General features: G+C 33.8%; 1 protein-coding gene across 1 annotated transcript in view; it reads left to right on the top strand.

The window, feature by feature from the left end:
* The first annotated feature begins 52 nt into the window (after positions 1 to 52).
* The window catches only part of kndc1 (kinase non-catalytic C-lobe domain containing 1), a 214492-nt gene continuing 186881 nt past the window's right edge, over positions 53 to 27663 (top strand). Inside the window, exon 1 of the mRNA XM_030156898.1 lies at positions 53 to 175. Coding sequence (XP_030012758.1) covers positions 53 to 175 — 123 coding nt within the window. The remainder of the gene's footprint in view (positions 176 to 27663) is intronic.

Genomic DNA, 27663 nt, shown 5'->3' with positions numbered 1-27663 from the left:
GGGTGTGTGACACGGAACCGCTGCACTTCCAGGAGGAATCCAACCGACTGCAATGGAGAGTTCAGGGACTGAAGCCCGGGTCAGCTATCTGAGGAGAGCCGATGAGGTGGACGGAGGGTCTGAGCTGGAACATCTGGAACATCTGGAACATCTGCCTCCACTGCTGGAGGATGAGGTGGGTCACAACACTGCTCCGACTGTGGATGCACTTCATTAGTCTGCTCACTGAAAGGCTTTTCTGCACTTTTCAATGCGGTGTTTAGTCACAAAGATTGGAAAATATTCCATTTTAAAGACATACTTACACTGGTCTACTTTTTTTTTTTTTTTTTTTTTTAATTATTTACTTCATTTTATTCTTCTTTCATTTTATTGCTTTTTTTTTTTTAATTATTTGCCTCAAAGATTAAATGTGCTAAATGTTACTTTTTTTTTTTTTTTTTTTAATTATCTCCTTCAGAGACTAAATGTGCTAAATGTTATGTTGTTGTTTTTTTTATTATTTGCCTCAGAGATTGAATGTGCTAAATTTCATGTTTTTTTTGTTTTTTTAAATATGCTAAATTAAATAAAGTAAATAAAAAGTAAATATGTTACTTTTTTTTTAATGATCTACTTCAGAGATTAAATGTGCTAATTTTTTTTAATTATTTACCTCAAAGATTAAATGTGCTAAATGTTGATTTTTTATTTTTTTTTTTTAATTATGTACTTCTGAGATTAAATGTGCTATTTTTTAAAATTATTTGCCTCAAAGATTAAATATGCTAAATGTTATTTTTATTTTTATTTTTTTTATGTACTTCAGAGATTAAATGTGCTATTTTTTTTTAATATTTGCCTCAAAGATTAAATGTGCTAAATGACATTTTTGTATTTTTTTTAATTATTTGCCTCAAAGATTAAATATGCTAAATGCTGCATTTTTTTTTTTTTAATTATCTGCGTCAGAGACTAAATATGCTAAATGTTACGTTTTTGTTTAGTTTTTTTTTTTAAATTATTTGCTTCAGAGAATACATGTGCTAAATGTTGTGCTTTATTTATTTATTTATTATTTCGAAATGATCTGCTTCAGAGATTAAATGTGGTAAATGTTATGTTGTTTTTAGCCTACTAGCTGATAGGCTGTAAACTATTGTCGTCATGCGACGTCCGGCGTTGTCTCGTCATCTGTCATCGTCTGTCATCGAATATAGTCTGGCAAGATTTTTGAGGAAAGCATGGAAACTAAGACAAAGAACTCTGTATCCTGAACTAAAAGGACCTTCTTTTATGTAATTGTTATTGGGATGAGTATAGAATAGAACAAATAGAAACGAAACGAATAGAAATAGAATAGCCACTTAATTGTCAAACAGAACATACTCACAGGTGCACATCATGAATTTAGTCTTTCTTTCAGATGAAAACACTTTTGTAGCCTGGAAGGTATTTTGGAGTATGATTACTTTAAAAGTACACAGTAAAAGTAGTTCATAGTGTTGGTGCTAATAGTATATGAAGTACTAATACTAAAATACCAGATTCATGAGGCAATTATTGGAAAAATGTATTTTATTCATCATTGAATTTAGTCTTTTACACTATTTCAGACAAAAACACTTTTGTAGCCTGGAAGGTATTTTGGAGTATGATTACTGCAAAAGTACACGGTAAAAATAGTTTATAGTGTTTGTGCTAATAGCATATGAAGTACTAATACCAAAAATACCAGATTCATGAGGCAATTATTGGAAAAAGGTATTTTATTCATCAATGAATTTAGTCTTTTACACTATTTCAGACGAAAACATGTTTGTAGCCTGGAAGGTATTTTGGAGTATGATTACTGCAAAAGTACACAGTAAAAGTAGTTTGTGTTGGTGCTAATAGTATATGAAGTACTAATACCAAAAATACCAGATTTGTGAAATACATATGGAGGAAAAGATTTTATTTCAAGTTAAAAATAGCCTTAAAACTATTTTAGTCAACTTACTTTACCGTAATTATCAGATAAATAGCGCACATGAAAAACAGTAGGAGCTGGTTTGACCACAGTCTTTTAAGGCGGTGCATATATATTATTATGTTATTGTGTCATTGTGAAGAAAAGAGATGAGAAATAATAGTGTATGTGATCATTTCAATCCTGTAAAAACAACAAAGCCAGAGGTGGCCTCAGACTTTTGCACAGAACTATATATCAGTGTTCTACAGCAGATGCTACTTTCCTTTATTTTACCTCAGTGTTAATTCTTCCTATGCGCTTCAGTGGTATGAACTTTTGACATGACCGGTTTGCGGATCTGGTCTGTTCACAACATCCATTGACTTGCTGTCCATCTGTTCTGGAGCTTTTCGTTGCACACATACGCTCCTGGTGTAAGTTTATCAGCTGAAGTTATCAAGATCAGAGACGGCTTTTCAGGATGTTTTGAGTCAACATTTTCCTGTAAACTGCAGAAAGTGACATTTGGACTTCTACCATTATAACTATTGTCAGTCTTATTGAAGGAAGATTGTGTGATAGGATCCAAAGCTCCAGAAGGTGCTAAATTGATATTATGGGATGATAAATGAATAAATGAATTAATTAATCTGGCATTGGAGTACTTTCTTTCAACCCATAAAAATCCAATGCTACTTTTGTGGCAGTTCCCATATGATTTTTTCCTCTAAATTAACCCTTTCCGAAGTGATTTATCACTATTTATTGTCATATTGTCCTCTGTTTTGCATTGTTTCAGTGAAAATCATGTATTTTGTTATATTTAATTAATGATTATGTAGATGTTCATAAAAGCTCAGATCAGAGTTGAGGGTTATTATATCAAACAGAGAAATTGGAGGAAACTATGACTTTTTCAGTAAAATATATCATTAACTGAACATAAAAACAAGTGTCTTCATCCACTGTTATTGATCCAACTCCATGGGTTTTACTGGTAAATATAAAATATATCATAATATCATTAACTGAACAGAAACAAGCGTCTCCATCCACTGTCATTTATCAGACTACATGGGTATATAACACAAACATGTCTAACAAATTGGTAATTCCTTTTCAAAATTGTCAAAGTTCCTCTTCCTCTTTCCTCATTAATGACAGTCTTGTAGTGTCACTGGAAAGGCCTCTGGTGAATGAATTCTTCCCCCCTGGTGGATTATCTGTGCATTGCATGTATCTTATTGTATATATCAGGTTTTTCAAGAAAAAAAAACTAGCACTGATCATGTAGAACTGAGTGCTTACAGTTTCAGTATTTCTCACTTAAAAACCATCATAGCGTTACAATACCTCTGGGTTATGCAGAAAACATAAAACGAATAATAAATACAGGGAGATGACAAAAAAGAGGACATTTTTAGAGGACTGATACAAATTATGGGGGGCTAGAGGATAAAACTTGATCCATTTGTCCCAAATATGATCAAATTCATCCCTCTGGATTCTGATAGAGTAAAAAAATTATGTATTTTATATATATATAAATAACCAAAGTGCTGGTGTGCTGATGTTTTCGATGTATATGATAAAGTGTTATTACACATATATATTGTTTTATGCACATTTATACAAAAGCCCAATTTGTTTTGTATGCCTGATGGATGTTGAGTTGGTTATTTGAAAATGAATATATAGTTTGGCAAGATATTTGTGGAAAGCATAGAAACTTAGACAAAGGACTCTATTCTGAACTAAAAGGACCTTGTTTTATGTAATTGTTATTGGGATGAGTACATAGATATAGAATAGAATAGCACTTAATTGTAAACAGAACATACACTCACTGGTGCACATCATGAGTGTAGTGTCTGTAGTGAACTGTAGTGTCACTGGAAAGGCCTGTGGTGAATGAATTCCCCCCCTGGTGGATTGTCCGTGTATTGCATGTATGTTATTGTAGACATCAGGTTTTTCTTTTTTTTTTTTTTTTTTTTATGGGCTCAGCTGGCTGACAGGCAGCTGTCTGTACCGATAATGCAGCAGCCGACACCAACTGTACTCCATGTATGAGTTTCGATTTTGTATCATATTTGATACATCAGGTCACAATGCTCAATATATATATATAATATATATATAATATATATATATATATATATTTTTTTTTTTTTTTTTTTTTACAAACAAAAGCATAATATAACACAAACATGTCTGACAAAATTGGTAATTCTTTTTCAAAACTGCCTAAGTTCTGCCTCCTTCCTCATTAATGACAGTCTTGTAGTGTCACTGGAAAGGCCTGTGGTAAATGAATTCCTCCCCCCTGGTGGATTATCAGTGTATTGCATGTATCTTATTGTATACATCAGGTTTTTCAAGAAAAAAAATGTAGTACTGATCTTGTAGAGGGCTTCAAAACTCATGTATCAAATTTGATACGTTTGGCGTTATAGGGTTAAAATTTACTTTTGTTCTATCAGTTTTAACTTTTTACCTCCGCCAAGGAGGTTATGTTTTTGCCAGGGTTTGTCTGTCTGTTTTTTGTCTGTCCGTTAGCGTGCAACATAACTCAAAAAGTTATGGACAGATTTTGATGAAATTTTCAGGGTTTGTTGGAAATGGGATAAGGAAGAAATGATGAACTTTTGGGGGTGATCCGGAAGAAATCCTGGATTCTGGATCACTTTGAAACTTTTGTTAACATTGTGGTAAATGGGGCCAAAATTTTCGTTTCCCAATATCTCGCTTAATTATTGACCAAAACTCATGAAATTTAACTTAGGAATTGACAATGGGGTCCTCTGTCACATTTCAAAGGCTGATCCGGATCTGATCCAGAAGGCGGATTTTATCTCAATTTATATAAAAAATGGGGGTGCCCTTACTTTTTGGCCTACTGTGCCTTTAATTTGGATAAAAATTTCAGGAAATGTTGATACTGGCACAAGGAACAAATGATTAAATTTGGGTGGTGATCGGGGGTGGCCCACGGGGGGCCCACTGATCAGCCTTGGCGGAGTTCTGCGCTCTCCGAGTGCTTCTAGTTTTATAATGAATCAATTGAAAATGGGAAAACTGTTTCGAAAAATAGAGATTGTAAGATAAAAATGAGTCCATGCAGTATATGCTAAGAATAGCTCTGGTTTTTATCGTACATGCTCACTTTGACTTTGGATGTCGGTGGATGTTTGGGTGTTTATGGGTTAAGAAATGGTTGCCCCAAAGCTGTGGTGTATGTTTTAACATCATAGTCTTAGTCAAATGAGAGTGTCTGTACTGTAATCCGAGAGCAGACACAGGGATCTCACCACAGCTTTGGAGTTCGAGGCAAACTTCCTCTATGTAGGGCAGCATATTTAACTTGAGGGGGGTTACAGAGTCTTCTAACTTTCCTCTGCGCTGTTCTCAGGGGAAACCGTCTATTTATGGGCCTGCTGCTTCTGCTTGAAGTGGCACTTTTCTGCCCTGTAATTGTGCCTTACCCTACTAGATCACATTGATATGCTTTGTTCACTCTCCGCAGAAACCCTGCTACACCTACTACAAAGTCAAAACAGATAGGTGCACTTTACCGCCAGGCACTGAAGGTCGCTGTGATTAGGAGGACGGTGGTTCTCTAACATGAACTGGGCCAGGGTTTTCCCTACTATTAAAAGACTTTGGTGCAGCACCTGAGCCAGAAAGTCAATCAGCATTTCATGACCATGTGATTCAGCTTTCCCAGATTTCTGAACAAAGATACACTTGTGGAAAAAATTCTTAGACCATCAAAGTGATCAGAAACAATGGTTATGTGTGTATTGTGCATTTTTATTGTCATATAGAAAATCAAGGTCAATGAAGTTACTGCATTCGGTTCCTTGCCCACATGTAACAAAAAAAAAAAAAGAAACTCCAAGAAGTATAGTCGCGGAAAAAATTATTAGACCATCAAAAGTCATCAAAAATAATGGTTATGCAATCAAGTACTAACTCCTGATGTTTTTGGGGTTTTTTTGTATGTGTTTTGTATATGTTCTACTCTGTATGAAAACAGCTATTCCTATCGTTTAGACATTTTTTTTTGCATTAAACAAAATAACTGTAAAAAAAATAAAATAAAAAAATAGTCGCCCAAAAAATTCTTAGACCATCAAAAGTCCTCAAAACACATGGTTATGTGTGTATTGTGCATTTTATTGTCATATAGAAAATCAAGGTCAATGAAGTTACTGCATTCGGTTCCTTGCCCACATGTGGCAAAACAAAAAACAAGATCCAAGAAGTATAGTCGCGGAAAAAAATTATTAGATCATCAAAGTCATCAAAAATAATGTTATGCAATCAAGTACTAACTCCTGATGTTTTTTGGGGTTTTTTTGTATGTGTGGTTTTGTATATGTTCTGCTCTGTATGAAACAAACTATTCCTATCATTAGACAATTTTTTTTTTGCATTAAGCAAAATAACTGTAAAAAAAAAAAACAAAAAAATACAGTCGCCGAAAAAATTCTTAGAACCATCAAAAGTCATCAAAAACAATGGTTATGTGTGTATTGTGCATTTTTATTGTCATATAGAAAATCAAGGTCAATGAAGTTAACTGCATACGGTTTCCTTGCCACATGTGGCAAAGAAACCCAAAAAAAAACCCACAAGATCCAAGAAGTATAGTTGTGGAAAAATTATTAGACCATCAAAAGTCATCCAAACAATAGTTATGCGATCAAGTACTAACACTCCTGATGTTTTTTGGGTGATTTTTTTGTATGTGTGTGTTTGTATATGTTCTGCTCTGTATGAAAACAGCTATTCCTATCGTTTTAGACATTTTTTTTGCATTAAACAAAATAACTGTACAACAAAAATAAAAATAAAAAAATAGTCCCCCAAAAATTCTTAGACCATCAAAAGTCATCAAAAACAATGGTATGGTGTGTATTGTGCACTTTTTATATCATGTAGAAAATCAAGGTCAATGAGTTACTGCATACGGGTTCCTTGCCCACATGTGGCAAAGAAACCCCCAAAAAAAAACACAAGATCCAAGAAGTATAGTCGCGGAAAAATTATTAGATCATCAAACGTCATCCAAAACAATGGTATGCGATCAAGTACTAACTCCTGATGTTTTTGGGGGGTTTTTTTGTATGTGTGTTTTGTATAGTTCTGCTCTGTATAAAAACAATTCCTATTGTTTAGACATTTTTTTGCATTAAACACAAATACTGTAAAAAAAAAAAAAAATAAAATAAAAAAAAACCATCAAAAGTCATCAAAAACAATGGTTATGTGTGTATTGTGCATTTTTATTGTCATATAGAAAATCAAGGTCAATGAAGTTACTGCATTCAGTTCCTTGCCCACATGTGGCAAAAAAAACAAAAACAAAAAAAAACAAACAAAAAAAAACAAGATCCAAGAAGTATAGTTGCGGAAAAAAATTCTTAGACCATCAAAAGTCATCAAAAATAATGGTTATGCAATCAAGTACTAACTCCTGATGTTTTTTGGGTTTTTTTTGTATTGTGTTTTGTATATGTTTCTGCTCTGTATGAAAACAAACTATTCCTATCGTTTACGGACATTTTTTGCGTTAAACAAAATAACTGTAAAAAAAAATAAAATAAAAAAATACAGTCGCCGAAAAAATTCCTTAGACCATCAAAAGTACATCAAAAACAATGGTTATGTGTGATTGTGCATTTTTATTTCATATAGAAAATCAAGGTCAATGAAGTTACTGCATTCGGTTCCTTGCCCACATGTGGCTAAAAAAAAAAAAAAAACAAGATCCAAGAAGTATAGTCGCGGAAAAAATGATTAGATCATCAAACGTCATCCAAAACAATGGTTATGCAATCAAGTACTAACTCCTGATGTTTTTGGGGTTTTTTTTGTATGTGTGTTTTGTATATGTTCTGCTCTGTATAAAAACAATTCCTATTGTTTAGACATTTTTTGCATTAACAAATAACTGTGAAAAAAAATAAAAAAAATACAGTCGCCGAAAAAATTCTTAGACATCAAAAGTCATCAAAACCAGTGGTTAAGCAATCAAGTACTAACTCCTGTGTGTATCATGTGACTAAAACAGACAAAAAAGAAACACGGAATGCCTAAAGCACGGTTTTTGTCAATACGATGCCATAGATGATTTGAATTGATAAAGCACTTTGTGACTCGTCTGTGAAAAGTGCTCTATAATAAAATTTACTTTACTTACTTACTTTATAGATATTAACGTAAGAACTGAAGTGATTTTGGTTATTATCAAGAAAACCATGGAAATTGGCTCGATATCAGCTCTGAAATTAACTCTTATGAGGTGTTTTTGTTGTTATCATTATATTTGTCCAAACAAATGTACCTTTAGTTGTACCAGGCATTAAATGAACAAGAAATTGAAGAAAACAAGGGGTGGTCTAATAATTTTTGGGCACAGCCTTAAAAGACACACATAAAACTGAATTAAATGTATTCTAAAGGTTAAAGTTACAATTTATTGTGACCTCAGACCCTATGACAAGAGGCTGCACAAACAGTAAGTGAACATATTTACATGAAATGAACTAAATAACAAAACAAAAATACAACAGGGCACAGGATAAGGTATATAATAATTTAAACATGTCCAAAATTGATGTTTAATATTATGCTTTTAGCGTGATACTAAACACTTTAGTATGTTTTTTTAGCTGTAAACTCAACTCGACTGTAATGAAACGCATCAATACTGGTGAAATGGACAATCAAACAACAAATACAATCCTTTTTTTTCCTTTTTTTAATTATATTTTTACATATTTGGTTACAAAGTATACACATATAAAACTCAAACCTCCACATAAGAGGACACAGAGGATAAATCAGCGTAAATCAAGCAAAAATACACAATAAAACACTAAATATGACAATTTATTTATCATGTGACTTAAACAGACAGAAAAGAAAACATGGAATGCGTCATAGCACTGTTTTTGTCAGTACAATGCTGTAGATATTGATGCAAAAACTGAAGTCATTTTGGTTATTATCAAGAAAACAATGGAAAATGGCTCGATAATCAGCTCTGAAATTAAACTCTTATGAGCTATTTTTGTTGTTATCATTATATTTGTCCCAAACAAATGTACCTTTAGTTGTACCAGGCAATTAAAATGAACAAGAATTTAAAGAAACCAAGGGTGGTCTAATAATTTTTTCCACGACTGTATGAAAAATGTCCCACTGGTGCAAATTCATTGGCCAAAGAGATTTACCCGTCTAAATCTAAAAGTAAACATGATCAGAATGATACCAACTGTAACTCATTAGGAAAAAACTCTATATGTTCAGATCTGGTAACTACATAGTGTTTGATTCAGTTTATTTTCACAGAGGAGGACGCTGTCATCCTGAATGGGGGCACTCTAAAGTTTTCCTTTAATTGTCACACATCTGTAGCTCATTTTCTACAGGACAAGGATTTTCCCTACATTATCACATGGTTTAAGTGCAGTCTGGATTCTATCATCTTAATTAAGTTTGGATAAGATTTAAGCACAGGTATGAGCATATGTTTCTATAAAAATACATAATGTTGGCTCATTATCAACATACAGTCGCAGGAAAAAATTATAATAAAATCAGCCAAAGTTTGTGGAAAGACTATGAGAAAAACAATAGCTTAAAGGTAAGGCTTGACAATATATCAAATTCATATCAGTAATCAAGAGACAAATGTCTAAAATGTCAAATCAAGACTATTACATATTACACTTGAGGCCTTTTTTGCTCAAGAAAAATGTAAAATGCAACCTGTTCACATCTTGAAATAAATTCATTGTATAGAAATATTCCATGGGATTTTTTTTCGCGCAGGTTTAGCTGTGATGCTATTCCACAAATGCTAAGTCCTTTTAAGTTGTACCTTATTGTAAGGTGACTAATCAGTAGGGCTGTAGGGATACACTCGTCTCACGATATGATATGATACGATACACAATATTCAGCTCACAATGCAATATGTATCACGATATTCGGCCAACGATATTATTTGATATAATTCGATACAGATCGGAAATGCTCGACAAAATGAATCAAAGATGAGGTGAGAAAATTTGTTTCATTTATTGAAACTGTGCAAAACTGCAAATAAGTAAAGCCCATAGGACATTTAAAACAGAACATTTAAGCCAACTTAAGTTAAAACTAGGGCTTCAGTAATACACTAATCATACAATGCGATACACAATATTCAGCACGCGATACGACCATACAGGGTGGGAAGCAAAATTTACAATGAACATTTAGTTGTTTTTTTCTCAGCAGGCCTACGTCAATTGCTTTTGAAACCAAACATATATTGATGTCATAATCATACCTAACACTATTATCCATACCTTTTCACAAACTTTTGCCCATATGAGTAATCAGGAAAGCAAACGTCAAAGAGTGTGTGATTTGGCTGATGCACTCGTCCACCAAAGGAGATTTCAAAAATAGTTGGAGTGTCCATAAGACTGTTTATAATGGAAAGAAGAGAATGACCATGAGCAAAACTATTACGAGAAAGTCTGGAAGATACTATTAAAGAAGAATGGGAGAAGTTGTCACCCGAATATTTGAGGAACACTTGCGCAAGTTTCAGGAAGTGTGTGAAGGCAGTTATTGAGAAAGAAGGAGGACACATAGAATAAAAACATTTTCTATTATATACATTTTCTTGTGGCAAATAAATTCTCATGACTTTCAATAAACCATGTGGTCATACACGGTCTTTCAATCCCTGCCTCAAAATATTGTAAATTTTGCTTCCCCACCCTGTATATATCACGATATTTGGCCAACTATAAGATTCAATACACTTACATCATTTCTGAAAGATTTTAAAGGGACAGATGATTTTGGTGACATTTTGTAAGTGTTCCATTGACTTGGATTGAATTAACCCTTTCATGCATGAATTATGACAACCTTAGTTGAGGTTTTTTTTGGTTTTTTTTTTTTTTTGACTGTTTTTATTCCTCCTTAGACATGAATAAAACAATGAGACTGAGGTTTTGTTTTTTTTTGTTTTTTTTACAAAGATGTACAAAAATGTCCACTCAGCTACACCATGAATTTTATTCTTTGAGCAAAAAAAACATGTATTTAAAACCCAATATCATCAAGTGATATGAAAACAGTGAAATGACACCATGTTTAATGCAGCTAATCTGATGTTTTGTCACATTTTAACATATTCTAATACTAATTATTTCTCACTTCAAGGAGATAATATGCAAAAAATAACAATTAACAATTGATTTCCATTCAAGAACCAACTAGAAAAGCACTCGGAGAGCGCAGACCTCCGCCAAGGCTGATCAGTGCCCCCCCCCATGGGCCCCCACCACACCAAGGAGGTTATGTTTTTGCCAGGGTTTGTTTGTTTGTTTGTCTGTCTGTCTGTTTGTCTGTCCGTTAGTGTGCAACCATAACTCAAAAGTTATGGACAGATTTTGATGAAATTTTCCGGGTTTGTGGAAATGGGCCCCCCCGTGGGCCCCCCACGCCCCGATCACCACCAAAATTAATCATTTCTTCCTTATCCCATTCCAACAAACCCTGAAAATTTCATCAAAATCTGTCCATAACTTCTTGAGTTATGTTTGCACACTAACGGAACAGACAAACAAACAAACAAACAAACAAACAAACAAACAAACAACAAACCCTGGCAAAAACATAACTCCTTGGCGGAGGTAATCAAGAACAGCCAAGTTACAGTAATGGTATGAATTGCAGTTTATGAGATGATGCATAAGCGTCCCACTGTTTGGCTGATATGGAACTAAAACAACTAAACACATGAATATCAAGAGAACAGCTGGAGAAGAACTGTCCACTGTAGTGACCACTAGGCATGAAAGGGTTAATTGAACTGAAAACTGAAAGCATCAATCAATTACACAACATATGGCTCTGACTGGACAGAGGCTACAGCTGGCAAATGCTGGACAAAATGAATCAAAGATGTGATGAGAAAATAGTTTGATTTACTGAACAGTGCAAACTGTGGCTTATAAGCCTTTGAAAAGTGCAGTTATCTATAACCCCCTTATTAAAGTTTTATAAAAGCTACAAATCAAAACTTCCAAGAGGGATAATATCACAGCTTTATAAGAAGTCCATGCTGTTCTTTCTCTGGATGTTTGAAGAAAAAAAAAAGAATTAGCTCTAATCCCTAAGAAAGTGGGACAGAGGACAGCCAGAACTATATGAACTTCACTGTACTTTGTTTGATGGGGAATGTGTGCTGTTTGGCCCTGGATGGGGGGGTGCACATGTGCTGGCTCAGTCGGGGGGGGGTGGGCAGGGCTCAGCCGGTTTCCTACTTATAATACTATGAGATACGGGGTGATGCGGACCATGCTGCCGGCGGATAGTGATGGACTTTTGGCTCTTTGAAGGGAGTCGTTCACTGAAAAGAGCCGTTCAAAAGACTGGCTCTTTTATGTTTTTTTTGCATTATTTTGAAACACCAATGTTTAATGACTAAATAGGCTACATGTGATGATTGACATTACATTTTAAAGGTGTTTAATTGGCGCGGCAGTAAATATTATCTTACCATAAAAAAGAATAGTTAGTTCAAATGTGGTGGGCTAAATCCATGACATGAGAGGTGACATTAGACAAATGCTGGAATTTGACCAAAAACATCACGGTACATTATGTGGACTAGTCTGTAGCCTAAAAATGAAGAAGAAAATAAAACATTTTCTTGTGAAATAACTTTTATTCTCCTCAAAACAAGAACAATAAATGTGTGTAAACATATGGAAACAACTGCACAAGACACACCAGTTATTAATCACTGCAATTACTTAAACACATGAACTATAGTGCAGTTCTCAGAACAAAAACAGTATGTTGGTAAATTGACAGGCAATCGGACACTCCTCCTTTAAAAAAAAAAAAAAAAAAAAAAAAAAAGAACAGCTCTTTACAAAGACTCGGTTCCCATCGTTCATTTCAAAGAGCCGTTCGAAAGATTCGATTCGTTCGTGAACATTACATCACTACTGGCGGATGCGGAAAGTGAAACTTAGAGATGATTTTTTTTTGTATGACATATACAGGGTGGGGAAGCAAAAATTTACAATGAACATTTAGTTGTTTTTTCTCAGCAGGCACTACGTCAATTGTTTTGAAACCAAACCTATATTGATGTCATAATCATACCTAACACTATATCCATACCTTTTCAGAAACTTTTGCCCATATGAGTAATCAGGAAAGCAAACGTCAAAGAGTGTGTGATTTGCTGAATGCACTCGTCACACCAAAGGAGATTTCAAAATAGTTGGAGTGTCCATAAAGACTGTTTATAATGGAAAGAGAGAATGACTATGAGCAAAACTATTACGAGAAAGTCTGGGAAGTGGAGGAAGCAACAAAAAACGTACCAAAGCTTTTATTAAAGCTCTCAAATCCAAAATCCTAAAGGATCCAACCAAATCCATGAGAAATGGCAATTGAACTTGAGGTAGACAACAAGACCGTTAGAAATGCAGTAAAATAGGATTTGAAGTTTAATCTTACAACAAGAACACCAAACACTTGTTAACAACAGCAACAAATCCAACTTTAGCAATTTTTGGGAATCATGTTTATGGCCGCCTTCTAGCCCAGATCTAAACCCTCTGGATTCTGCTATTTGGGGGCGTTTTAGAACATGCTACCAATAGAACATCACACAGCAATGTCGACTTTCTTAAAGATACTATTAAAGAAGAATGGAGAAGTTGTCACCCGAATATTTGCGGAACACTTGCGCAAGTTTCAGGAAGCGTGTGAAGGCAGTTATTGAGAAAGAAGGAGGACACATAGATAAAAACATTTTCTATTATGTCCAATTTTCTTGTGGCAAATAAATTCTCATGACTTTCCAATAAACTAACTGGTCATACACTGTCTTTCAATCCCTGCCTCAAAATATTGTAAATTTCGCTTCCACACCCTGTATGATGTGACTGTAATGATTTTGTCGTGGCGCTGCGTCGCTTTCCTTCTTCTTTTTAAAACCTAATTGCTCTCACACATCTGCTTTATGTATTGAAGGTGCTGGATTTTTAATCGCCGCCATTCTCTTGAATCTCTTAGCTCTGACTGCGTAAACATGAAGAGAAAGACGTGGGCGTCTGTGTAAAGAGAGTATCTAGACGGGTAAGTTGCTAGAAATGCTCTACAGCGACTCTAGTGGCTGGCTGACCTAATCGCTCTTCCTGCAAAGCGAACGGGGAGATGGGTGGCGAGCAGAGTGCCAGACGGAACACGGGGGATTTGAATGGGGCTCGATGTATCGATCCTCGTGGCTGAAAAATCGATACTTTCTGGGGAAACAAAATATCGATATATATTGCAGAATCGATAAAATCACCCAGCCTTAATGTTAGTTCTGAACTAATAGAATATGAACATTTGAACAGGATCTTAAACTGTAATGTCTGTAAAAAATAATTTAAGTTTTAACACAAGGAAAATGTTTGTGATATAGCATTTGAACCTGTTGTGATCAAATAAAAATGTGTTTAGTATTTGTGCATATTCTGGTGTAATTAATTCTTCAAGGAAATAATCTTTAAAAAAAAAAGCCTTTTAAACAGTATCATGATTTATTGTCATATATCATATCGTGATCCTAGAATTGTGATTTGTGTCGTATCACCAGATTCTTGCCAGTACACACCCTTATTCCCTATTTACAGCAAATTAGGGGGGTAACGATTACCGGTATAATGATAAAACTGCGGTAAAATTGCAGACGGTTTGTATTATCATTTAATTTCTAAATTTCTATTCTAATTATCATGATAACTGTGTTTGATTACCGCACTTTTAGGGGAAAAACCCTATGTAAAAATCTGCTTTTATGTCAAATATTTGAGTATAGTTTTAATTTATTGCAATTTTAATTGTATATACCAAATATTTGGAACCAATATTCACTTTTAAAGTCTTTGAAAAGGTTCGTTAAGCATCGGTATGTTGTTTATGCAATAAATTATATACATTTTTCAAATCGGATTTTAGATTTTTTTTTTTGTGTGTTTTCTGGCCTTTTATGTTTTTATAGTAGGTTAAAGTGAAAAAAATAATAGACAGTTGAGACAGATGAAGTTGTGCTGAAAAAACAGACACCAAACATGGGTATAGTAACATTTGCTTATATCGTATAGAAAGGCGAAATCAAAAGGACTGAAAAAACAGCCAAAAAGGGGTTAATATTTGAATGTTTCTGCCAACAGAAGGTACATTGTGTCTATTATTTTATTTTATTTTATTTTTTTAAAATACAACTTGGTTAAATTATTTCAGTGTGTTCCAGAAACTACTCACAACATTTCTGGTAAATTAAATTAAATTAACCCATTAAGACCCAAACATTCACCGTCAACCAGAAGCATCTACTGATCTAAAATGTTTAACCCTTTCATGCATGAATTATGAGAACCTTAGTCAATATTCTTTCTTGAGTGTTTTTATTCCTCTTTAGGCTTGAAAAAAACAATGCAATTGAAATTTTTTTTATGAATCAATTTTTCGTGGCGTTACAAAAATGTCCCATCAGCTGGACACCATGCGTTTAATTTTTGAAGCAAAAAAAACATGTATTTAAAACACATAATCAGAAAGTGATATACTGTGTGAAAACTGTGAAATAAAAACATTTTTAATGCCACTAATTGCTAATTGCTAATGGTTCTTCACATTTTATCCTACTCTAACATTAGTTATGACTCATTTCATGAAGAGAATATCCTCCTGAGACCCAGGAAATTGACCATTTCAGCTTTTTTACACTAAAAAATTGTCTTGATTGGAATCTGCATCATGCAAGTTTTTTCAGATACTGTAAATTCTGGACTATAAGCTGCTACTTTTTTCCCACGCTTTAAACACTGCGGCTTATACTCCGACGCGGCTTATACGACGATTTTCCCTTATTGCCTGCCACAACCCCAGGGAAGAACCTGTCTATTGTTACCAGGTATGCAGGAATGGATAACATTAACAACTTAACCTTTATAAAGTTATATTAACACACACAAAAGGGGAACTTTTAAGGAAAAATAGTAAACCTTCAAATGTTAATATTGTTTCACAAATATACAAAACAAAACTCTGAATGAAAACACCCAATAAAGCTCTCCAGAGACCGTCATAAATTTAAAGCATCTCAGAATTAATGCGCACCGTCGTGCATAATGTTAAATGAAAATGATATTACAACAGACATAATTACTTGTTTTTAATCTTTATATTTTAAAAATAATTAAAAGTCCTACTCTAACGAAAAACAAAAATTTGTTCACTTTCAAGTGTCTTTCAAGTCATTTTAAGTCTGTGAATCCACAGCCGGCGAAAAAGCAAGTCAATCCCGTATCGGCACGAATCCAAAGGAAACCCCGATAAGTCCACCGACAAAAAAAAAAGAAGAGAAATGTGCTTTTATTACTATCCTTTTATTGCCTCGTTTTTTTGTCTTTTGTTTTTTATCATCATATTAACAACGAATCAACCTGTAGATATGACAGCAAGCTCACACATATCATACCCATTTACATACTACAGGGAATAATTTCATTGAACTCAAAGAAAACCTTTATTTAATTACCGTCCAGTTTTGACGCAATGAAAAAAAAGGTTCCACTCGGTCCCGTAGACTCCCATAGAAGCCAGGCTTTCAACGGGGAAATGCATTGACCATAGATCGTATGAGGAAACAGCGCAACGGGAATGTATGAGAAGTGAACAACATCGAGCGGCTTATACGTGTACAAAATTGATTTTCTTTCTAAAATTAGGGTCTGCGGCTTATATTCAGGTGCAGTCTATAGTCCGAATTTACGGTACATTTTAAAAAATCATTTTTCTTCCTTTGATTTTTTTAATGGAATGTCCTTTGCAATGGACAGCATTTAAGTTAAACTGTCTAACTTTTGTCCCCTATAGAGGACAAAATGCATTGCTGGGTCTCAGGAGGATATGCAAAAAAAAAAAGAAAAAAATAGCAATTGATTTACACATTTCAGTGTGTGTATCAGTACTTTTTGAACATTTTGAGCACAATTTCAACAGTATCGCGATAATAATGATAACCTTGATAATTTTGGTCACAATAACCATGATGTGAAATTTTCATATTGTTACATCTCTACAGCAAATAATCTTCCCTTAACCCGACCAGTTACCCACCTTAAATCTAGCCTTATCCCCAAACTAAACTGAGGTTCTACTGCATCATTTCACTTAATCAGCGTCACCTCAGCACAATCGAAACGTGCATCACCAGCCAGAAAAGGCACTTTCCGTGAAGACACCTGTCAGATGTATGTCCACAGTTGGAGTTGGCATGAAATTTGACAGAGGTGGCCGGTGTGTACTCCTCTGCGGAGGAAAAACTCTGCTTATGGGAGATGTTGAACATGCTGACAGCGCTCCCCACCACCATCATTAAAGCACCAAGTTCAGGAATATGTTTTGGAAGAATTGTGTTCACCCTGCAGTAGAGGTGTGAAACTTCACCGGCTGCACAATTCCACTCAGTTATGATTCACCAGTCGATGACTTGGATGCACAATGAGTCTCCATTCATCTCAGTTTATTGTCAGTTTTGTTTTGTTTTTATTGCACACAGATAGTTTTTTCATCAGTTAATTCCAAGTATTTCAACAATCAGACTACAACTAGGCCCTCCTCAAACTTAACCCATAAACAGATGGACAAATTAAGGAAAAAACAACATAAAGTGTAATGTTCTGCATCTTTAACCTATAAAGACCCAAACAACCACTGCCGACCAAAAAGCATCTACTGATCTAAACACCTATTGATCCACTAATCCTATCAATACTGTTATATTGTTAAAAGGGGGATGAATAACAGCAAAAAAAATGAAGAAAATTAAATTACCCTGTAAAAAAAAAAATCTGTAATTTAACAGAATTTTCCCTGTTTATTTTACAGATGCTTCCTGTATTTTTAAGATACAGGAAATATCAATGAAATGACAAAAATAGACTGTGATTTTACACGTCAAATGTAAAATAACACGAAAAAACTGTAACTGTGAATAACCATAAGATTTCCATTTTTTAAAGAATTTTTTTTCTTTTTTCACAGAAAAAATACAGTTAAAATACATTTGTAAATGTATCGTAATTTCACAAATATTTCTTTACTATTTATGAGATTAAACTGTTAATTTAAAGTTTAATACTGTAAAAAAAATAATAAAACAAGATAAAATTACTGACAATTAACCGTAAAAGAAGTATTTGTTCTGTAAGTTTAACAAGACTTGTTTGTTAATTGACAAATATCTTGTGTAATTACAACAAAAATGTTGAATAAATGTATTTTGTGAATGTATAACATGTATAAGCACTGATAAACTGTCCAAATACAGTTTTTATCAGTGGATTGTACAGCTTAGTCTCATTGAAAATTATTTCTATATATATATTTATAGGTAATTTGATTGTTTTAATACAAAATATTCTTAATTAAACATTAAAAAGTCAAAAATAAATAAATAAATAAAAAAATCTCATGTAAAGTTAGGGCAATAAACTGTATTTAATTATGGAAAATTACCATATTTTTATGAGATTGTTATTTTCTGTTATTTACAATATTTTTTCAGCACCCCTGCTGCCAGAATATTAGTTTTTTTACCTTTTTTTTTTTACTTTTTTTTTTTTTTTTTTTTTTACAGTGTACATCAGCATCATATATCAGTCAAAATACTATTTTAACCCATAAAGATCCAGACATCTACTGACGACCAAAAGTGTCTACTGATCTAAACTGTTTAATACCTATTGATCCACTCATCCTATCAATTCATGTAAATAATTGGTGTAAAATGCAGTTTGTCGTCTTTTCATGGTCATCAGATATGACCCATTTGGACGTTCAGAGGCTCCATAGTTACCATGGAAACACCATCATCTTCTACAACATTGAGTTGGATCAATGACAGTGGACGGAAACTTGTTTTCATGTTCAGTCAATGATAGATTTGACTGAAAAGTCCCTTTTTCTTCAGTTTCTCTGTTTCTGATAGAATAACCTTCAACTTTAATCTGAGCCTTTATGAACATCTACATGATCAGTGAATAAATACAGGAAATAAATCATTTACACTGAAAAAACGCAAAAAAAAAAAGGATGATATTACTATCAGTGGTGGTAAATCACTTTAAAAAGGTTAATTAAAGAGAAAAATTCCTTTGGGAACTGACATAAAGTAGCACTGGGTCTTTACGGGTTAAGGTCTGGAAAATAAGGTGGTTCATGGAGTTATTTTTACTAGATTACCACTTGTCAGAGTAAAATGCATAAGAATAATTTAATTTGTGAAGTCATTTTCCCAATTAAAAAACAAAGTTTATTAGTTTATCTCAGTAAAGCCATGAATAAGTTATAGAAGAGATATGTCAGTCATAGAAGACGATGAAAATAAAAGATGCAGCAAGACAAACGCAACCAGAAGAGACAAAAATGCATAAAAGACACAACAAGATGAGATGAAAAGAACATAACAAATGTAATAGATGAAAACACAGTGATGCAACAGGGTGAAAAAGCTGTAAAAAGACTCATAACATTTATCTTTCTGGGTCTCGAGCTGAAAAAAACAGTGATCTGCAGTATAATCAGATGCTTCAGTATCCTTCCTGCAGTGCAGTAAAAGTAGAGACGTGAACATTTATTCCACACCTGTACCTTCACAGTGGAGCGCATGGACTTGAGTCAATACCAAGATGCACAGAAGCTGCTCTGAAGGCATTTAACCCATAAAGAGCCAGTGCTACTTTTGTGGAACTATTTTTTTCTCTATATTTAACTTTTCTTAAGTGATTGGTCGCCATTTATTGCAATATTATCCTCTGTATTTTGCATTTTTTCAGTGAAAATCAGATATTTGTCTATAATTAATTCACTGATCATGTAGATCGGGGGTCTCAAACATGCGGCCCGCGGGCCAAATGCGGCCCGCCAAAGGTTCCAATCCGGCCCGTGGGATGAATTTTACAAGGTGCAAAAATTCCACAGTCAAGGTTGTCGAACTCATTTTATTCAGGTTCCACATTTAGAACAATATGATCTACAGTAAAATAATAACATAATAACCTACAAATAATAATGACTCCATATTTTCTTCTTGGTTTCATGTGAAAAAAAATATTACATTATGCCTATAAATAATGACAACTTCAAATTTTTTGTCTTTGTTTTAGTGCAAAAAATAACATTAAATTATTAAAATATTTACATTTACAAACTATCCTGCAACAATAAAACATGAATAACCTGAATAAATATAAACAACCTGAAATATCTAAAGAAAGTTAAGCACAAGTTTAACAATTTTCTGCCTGTTTAGTGTGTTTGTAGATCTGATCCATAATGCACATGTAAAATAATAATTGAGGCATAATATTGTTAAAATTGCACTTAATTCTCTTAAGAAATTTCAGTTTTTTCAGGTTATTCTCATCATTTTGTTGGGGTAGTTTATAAAAGTAAGAATTTTCATAATTAATGGGGGGTTTTGTGCTAAAACAAAGACAAAAATTTGGAGTTGTCATTATTTACAGGTTATTATACTATTGTTTTACTGGTCCGGCCCACTGGAAATCAAATCAGACTGAATGTGGCCCCTGAAAGAAAATGAGTTTGAGACCCCTAATATAGATGTTCATAAAAGCTCAGATTAAAGTTGAAGGATATCGGATTCAGACTCAGTTTTATTGTTATTCGATCAATGGTACTTGATAGAAATGTAGTTTCCCAGGTCTCAGTTTGTAGCATAAGAAAGATAAAGGATAAAATCTAAAATAGAATACACAAACGGTGAGTAGGGTAGAATAAAACTACCAAAAAAAAGAAAAAAAAAAAGAAAAAAAAATTTACCCTTTCATGCATTAATTGTGAGAACTTTAGTCAAGATTTTTTTCTTCAGTGTTTTATTCCTCCTTAGGCGTTAAAAAAAAACAATGCGATCAAGGTTTGTTTGTTTTTTTCTGTGGAGTTACAAAAATATCCATGCATTTAATTTTTGAAGTAAAGAAACATGTGTTTAAAACCCAATATCAGAGAAGGATATGAAAACAATGAAATAAAAGCATGTTTAATGCTGATAATCTGATGTTTTCTCACATTTTAACACATTCTAATGCTATTAATTCCTCACTTCATCGAGATAATGTGCAAAAAAAAGCCTTCTTGTCTAACAAATAATTGATTTACACTCAAACATGTTAGTGCAGATCAGGTTTATTAAGAACAGCAAAGTTACAGTAATGGTATGGATGTCAGGATATGAGATGATGCGTAAGTGTCCACTGTGTTGGCTGATATGGAACTAAAACAACTAAACCCATGAATATACAAGAGAACAGCTGGAGAAGAACTGTCCACTGGAGTGACTTATGCATGAAAGGGTTAAAAACTTTAAAACTATACTGAACAAAAATATAAACGCACCACTTTTGTTTTTGCTCCCATTTTTCATGAGCTGAATTCAAAGATCTAAAACTTTTTCTGTGTACACACAAGGTTTATTTCTCTCAAATATTGTTCACAAATCTGTTTAAATTTGTGTTAGTGAACACTTCTTCTTTGCTGAGATAATCCATCCACCTCACAGGTGTGGCATATCAAGATGCTGATTAGACAGCAGGATTTTTGCACAGGTGTGCCTTAGGCTGGCCACAATAAAAAGCCACTCTAAAATGTGCAGTTTTATCACACAGCACAATATCACAGATGTCACAAGTTTTGAGGGAATATGAAATTGGCATGCTGACTTCAGGAATCTTCACCAGAGCTTTTGCCTGTGAATTGAATGTTCATTTCTCTACCATAAGCCATCTCCAAAGCTGTTTCAGAGAATTCATGAAGAAGACTGTGCGAGGAAAATGGTGGTCACACCAAATACTGACTGGTTTTCTGACCCCCCCGGACCTCCCAATACAGTAAAACTGCACATTTTAGAGTGGCCTTTATTGTGGCCAGCCTAAGTCACACCTGTGCAATAATCCTGCTGTCTAATCAGCATCTTGATCTGCCACACCTGTGAGGTGGATGGATTATCTCAGCAAAGGACAAAGGAGAAGTGCTCACTAACACAGATTAGACAAATTTATGAACAATATTTGAGAGAAATAGGCCTTTTGTGTTCGTAGAAAAAGTTTTAGATCTTTGAGTTCAGCTCATGAAAAATGGGAACAAAACAAAAGTGGTGCGTTTATATTTTTGTTCAGTATAGAAAAGCACTCGGAGAGCCCCCCTCCCCCATTGCCCGATCACCACCAAAGTGTAACCATTTGTTCCTTGTGCCAATATCAACATTTCCTGAAAATTTCATCCAAATCAGTCCATAACTTGTTGACTTATCTGGCTAACAAACAAACAAACAAACAAACAAACAAACCCCAGTGAAAGCATGACCTCCACCATTCCTTGGCGGACGTAAAAATAATAAAACAAATACTTAATATATACAAAATTTCACAGTATGCAGCAACAGTAACAGTTAAAGCGGTGGTGGATAAGCAGCAGCAACAGTGATATATCAGAATCAGAAAAAACTGTGAAAATATAAACAACTGAACATAAACGAAGTGTCTCCATCCACTGTCATTGATCCAACTCCATGGGTTTTACTGGTGAATCAATGTTGTAGAAGATGACATTGTTTCCATGGTAACTACGGAGCCTCTGAACGTCCAAATGGGTCATATCTGACGACCATGAAAAGATGACAAACTGTATTTTACACCAATTATTTACATGTATTGATAGGATTAATGGAATGGATATTTTTTTAACCCTTATGGGTCCGCGGTCACTGCCCCGTGACTCAATCACATGACATTTTCAATATGTCGTAACATCAGAAGTCGGTCACAAAGACTACTGGGATGATTGCATTTGAAAGTGCGGACCTGAAACACTCTCCCACTTTTTATTTGATGTTGAAAGAGCAAATACAACCGGAGATATAATGGTTTGAACTCGAAAAAAACGTGAATAAAAGTATGAAAATTAGGTGGGGGGGCGTTGTAGTTCTTACCATATAGTCGTAATTTTTTGTCCTCTTTCAAAATGGAAAAAAAAAGGCTAAATCTGCAGATTCTAATCCACAGACTGCATTAGCATTAAAGGTAAGGGTGAGAATGACCCCCACCTGAAACGGATGCAGAACCTGGGAGGACCAGGAGTGGGGGTGGGGGGTGGGGGGAGAAAACCGGAGAAAACACCTATGTAAAGATATGATTTTATGTCGAATATTTGAGTATAGTTTTAATTTATTACAATTTTGATTCTATATACCTAATATTTGGAACCAGTATTCACTTTTAAAGTCTTTGAAAAGGGTCGTTAAGCATCTTTGTGTTATTTATGCAATAAATTCTATAAATCTTTCAAATTGGATTTTATATTTTTTGTGATTTTTTTTGGCCTTTTGTGTTGATATAGTAGGTAAATTGAAAATTAATAGATGAGATAGATGAAGTTGTGCTGAAAAAAAAGATACTAAACATGGGTATAATAAACATTTCTTTATATAGTATATAAAGGCAAAATCAAAAGTACTCAAAAACGGCCAAAATAGGCTCAGACCCCTAAGAGTTAAATTATTGTATTTTATTTTTTATTATTATTATTTTTATGTTAATTTTTATTTTGTGTTTTTTTTCCCCCCTCATTTCTACATGTTCTGTCCTCTAATTATAAGGGAGTGTCGACTTACTCCCACTTAGTGCCTGAAAAACTTTTCCTGGCTGCCACACCTGCAGTCCATGAGCATAAATTAGTGTCGTCCTCTTTCTTTGTAACACCCTGAAGAAGGCTTATGCCGACAGGCGTTGGTGTGTTTTTAACTCCAGCCCCGAAGAATTAATCTAAGTGCCGTCATGACATTAAGACTTTTTACAATGTCTACTTTTTCCAACCAAGTGAGTACCTGGATTTTTGTCTTTTTTCTGTCGTTCATGCCCTCTCCATGTGCACCTCTTGTTTGTCTAATACCAGTAACTCCCTTTCTAATTGTTTTTTTGTTTGTTTTTTTTTTAATTATTTACATGTATTGATAGGATTAGTGCAGTGGTTCCCAACCTTTTTTGGCAGAGACCCCCTTATAACATCACAAATTTCTGGTGACCCCGGACGTTCAAAACAGAGATTTTTTTTCTAAAATTAATTTGTTTTTGATCATGTAATAGTTTGTTATACTGTGTTGCAAATAAATGTTAATTTTACATGACATTTAGTCTATATAATATATATTATTATGGATGGAGGTAGTAAAGCCAGGTGTAGATTACTGCACAAAGTGAGAATTTTATTTTCCTTGGTCAGGATATGTACAGTCAGTCCAGCTTGGATTTCCAAGGCTGACAATTAATACTGAACAAACAAGAACTCAAACTATGAATTATGAAAGAGCTGCAGCATCTGAAACCGACCACAATGAACATTTGACAGATAAACAGAACCACAGTGCTGCAGTTTCAGTTTCAGCTTGTCATGTCTATGTATTGTGATTGTCTCTCTCAACTCACCATTTATTTTTTATTAGTATTTTTTTTTTTTTTGGTCAATTATTAGAAATTTTACACATTTGAAAAAAAAAAATTGTGATGAAATTCATACGCTGCTTTATGTATAAATCAGGTATTTTCCTATATTTAATTCACTGATCATGGAGATGTTCAGAAAAGCTCAAATTGAAGTTAGGGGTTTTTGTATTTACACCTGTACACCATGTGCAGCCACAATGTAAATATGTAAATACTATTTACATTTTGAAATGTATAATTATATGTCTCTATATATCTGTCTATCTTATATAAATATCTGTATAAATAGTAAAATCCTCATTTTCTTTTATATTTCCTTTCCCACTTGTTCATGTTTTTTTTTCTACCCTTCTTTTTCTTTACACTTGTTTGTTGTACATTACTGCTGTTAACTATGAAATTTCCCCAACTTCTATCTATCTATCTATCTATCTATCTATCTATCTATCTATCTATCTATCTATCTATCTATCTATCTATCTTACTCACTCACTCACTCACTCACTCATTAGAAATAGAGAAAAATTAAGGAAAATTGACTTTTTTAGCAAAGAAAAGAAATATTTGTGAAATTATGATACATTTGCAAATGTATTTTAGCTGTAGTTTTCTGTGAAAAAGAAAAAAAATTCTTTTAAAAAATTGCAATTTTTGCTTATTCACAGTTACAGTTTTTTAATGTTATTTCACATTTGACATGTAAAATCAGTCTGTTTTTGTAATTTCATTGATATTTTCCCGTTTCTTAACAATACGGGAAAAAAATCTGTAAAATAAACAGTGAAAATTTTGTTAAATTACAGATTTTTTTTTTTTTTTTCCAGTGCAATGATTTGAAAAATAAACAGTACCACAGTGCTTCAATTTCAGGTGACCCCAATTTGAATTCCAAGTGACCCCACTTGGGGTCCCATCCTGACCCTAAGGTTGAAAAACACGGGATTAGTGGTTCGGCAGGTGTTAAACAGTTTATATCAGTATTTATATCAGTGGCTGTTTGGGTCTTTATGGGTTAAAGATGTAGAACATTACACTCTATGTTGTTTTTCCTTTAATTTGTCCATCTGTATTTGCCTGTAAAACAAAGCTAAGCCTCCACTGTCTTAGTTCCCATTCACAGATACACTTGTCCGATATAAATAAACCCACTGAAGCAATAAAAGGTTATGTGTTCATGCTAATGGGAGTACTAGATTTAACATTTAACAACTGCTGCATTGTGATACCCTTCACTCCCACTTTGACCCCTTGATCTGAGCTGAGGCTGGCTTTTGTGTTCGCTTGCAAATGGAACAGACGATCCTGTAATTATCAGACCGCAGCATTATCCCGGTTCCTCCGTGGAATCTGTGAGATCACCGAGTCTGCCAGAATAAATGGGACTATTTGGTTATGGTGGATTGCAGAAGATACAGTGTGTGTATATGCGGGTGTGAAAAGTCAAAGCATAGCATGCGATTGACATGTGCAGGATGTCATGGTTTGTCTTTAGATGCAAAGAAAAGTCAGAACGAACTGTTGCTGGTGTCAGAGAGAGTACTGTTAAATCTGAAACTCTGTACTGTTTTTAATTTTAAATTCATTGCATCGTATTATGCACAGATTATAATGTTTCCAGTTGCATTCGTCGTCATCAAAACGTTCACCGTATTCATACATGATAAGGATTTTCAGTTTCATGCATGGCTAGTTCATGCTGTGAGAAACCAACAGCTCTGGAAAAAATTAAGAGACTACTGGAAAAAATGTCCAAACCACTAGTTTGGCTATTTTTAAGTATGTGTTTTTCAATATAACCAGCATTTTTCTTTGTTCCAGAAACTACTCACAACATTTCTGGTAAATTGAATTAAATTAACCCATTAAGACCCAAACATTCACCGTCAACCAGAAGCATCTACTGATCTAAAATGTTTAACCCTTTCATGCATAAATTATGAGAACCTTTGTCAATATTCTTTCTTGAGTGTTTTTATTCCTCTTTAGGCATGAAAAAAACAATGCAATTTAAATTTTTTTATGAATCTATTTTTTGTGGAGTTACAAAAAAAATGTCCACTCAGCTGGATACCATGCATTAAATTTTTGAAGCAAAAAAACATGTATTTAAAACACATAATCAGAAAGTGATATACTGTGTGAAAACTATGAAATAAAAACATTTTTAATGCCACTAATTGCTAAATTGCTAATGTTTCTTCACATTTTATCATACTCTAACATTAGTTATGACTCATTTCATGAAGATACCATCCTCCTGAGACCCAGGAAATTGACAATTTTAGCTTTTTTACACTAAAAAATTGTCTTGATTGGAATCTGCATCATGCAAGTTTTTTCAGATACATTTGAAAAATAATTTTTATTTATTTGATTTATTTATTTATTTATTTTTTTTTTTTTAATGGAATGTCCTTTGCAATGGACAGCATTTAAGCTAAACTGTCGAACTTTTGTCCCCTATAGAGGACAAAATGCATTGCTGAGTCTTAGGAGGATATGTAAAAAAAAAAAAAAAATTAGCAATTGATATACACTCAAACATGTTACTGCAGATCAGGTTTATCAAGAGCTGCAAAGTTACAGTAATTGTATGAATTGCAGTGTATGGGATGGTGCATAAGCATCCACTATGTTGGCTGATAAGGAACTAAAACAACAAAATCCATGAATATACAAGAGAACAGCTGTAGAATAACTGTCCACTGTAGTGACCACCATGCATGAAAGGGTTAAAGGGGTCATATTTTGCTAAACATAATTTTATTAGTCGCCATTTGTTACCTTTAAAATTAAGTATCACTGATTCATTCTGGCCTTGTGGTTTTTCAGTCATAAATAATAATAATAATAGGTAAAAATTAATGCTAAATTGATGGCAAGGAACAGATTAACCGTTTCATGCATAGTGGTCACTACAGTGGACAGCTATTCTACAGCTGTTCTATTGTTTATTCATGGATTTTGTTGTTTTAGTTCCATATCAGGACTCTTACGCATCATCCAAAACACTGCAATTCATGCAATTACTGTAACTTTGCTGCTCTTGATAAACCTGATCTGCAGTAACATGTTTTAGTGTAAATCAATTGCTAACTGTTATTAGACTGTAATTAATAG

The sequence above is a fragment of the Sphaeramia orbicularis genome, chromosome 15, assembly GCF_902148855.1.
Source record: "Sphaeramia orbicularis chromosome 15, fSphaOr1.1, whole genome shotgun sequence".
NCBI classification, from domain to species: domain Eukaryota; kingdom Metazoa; phylum Chordata; class Actinopteri; order Kurtiformes; family Apogonidae; genus Sphaeramia; species Sphaeramia orbicularis.
The sequence above is the reverse complement of the archived record's forward strand: the minus strand, read 5'-3'. Positions and strand labels throughout refer to the sequence as shown.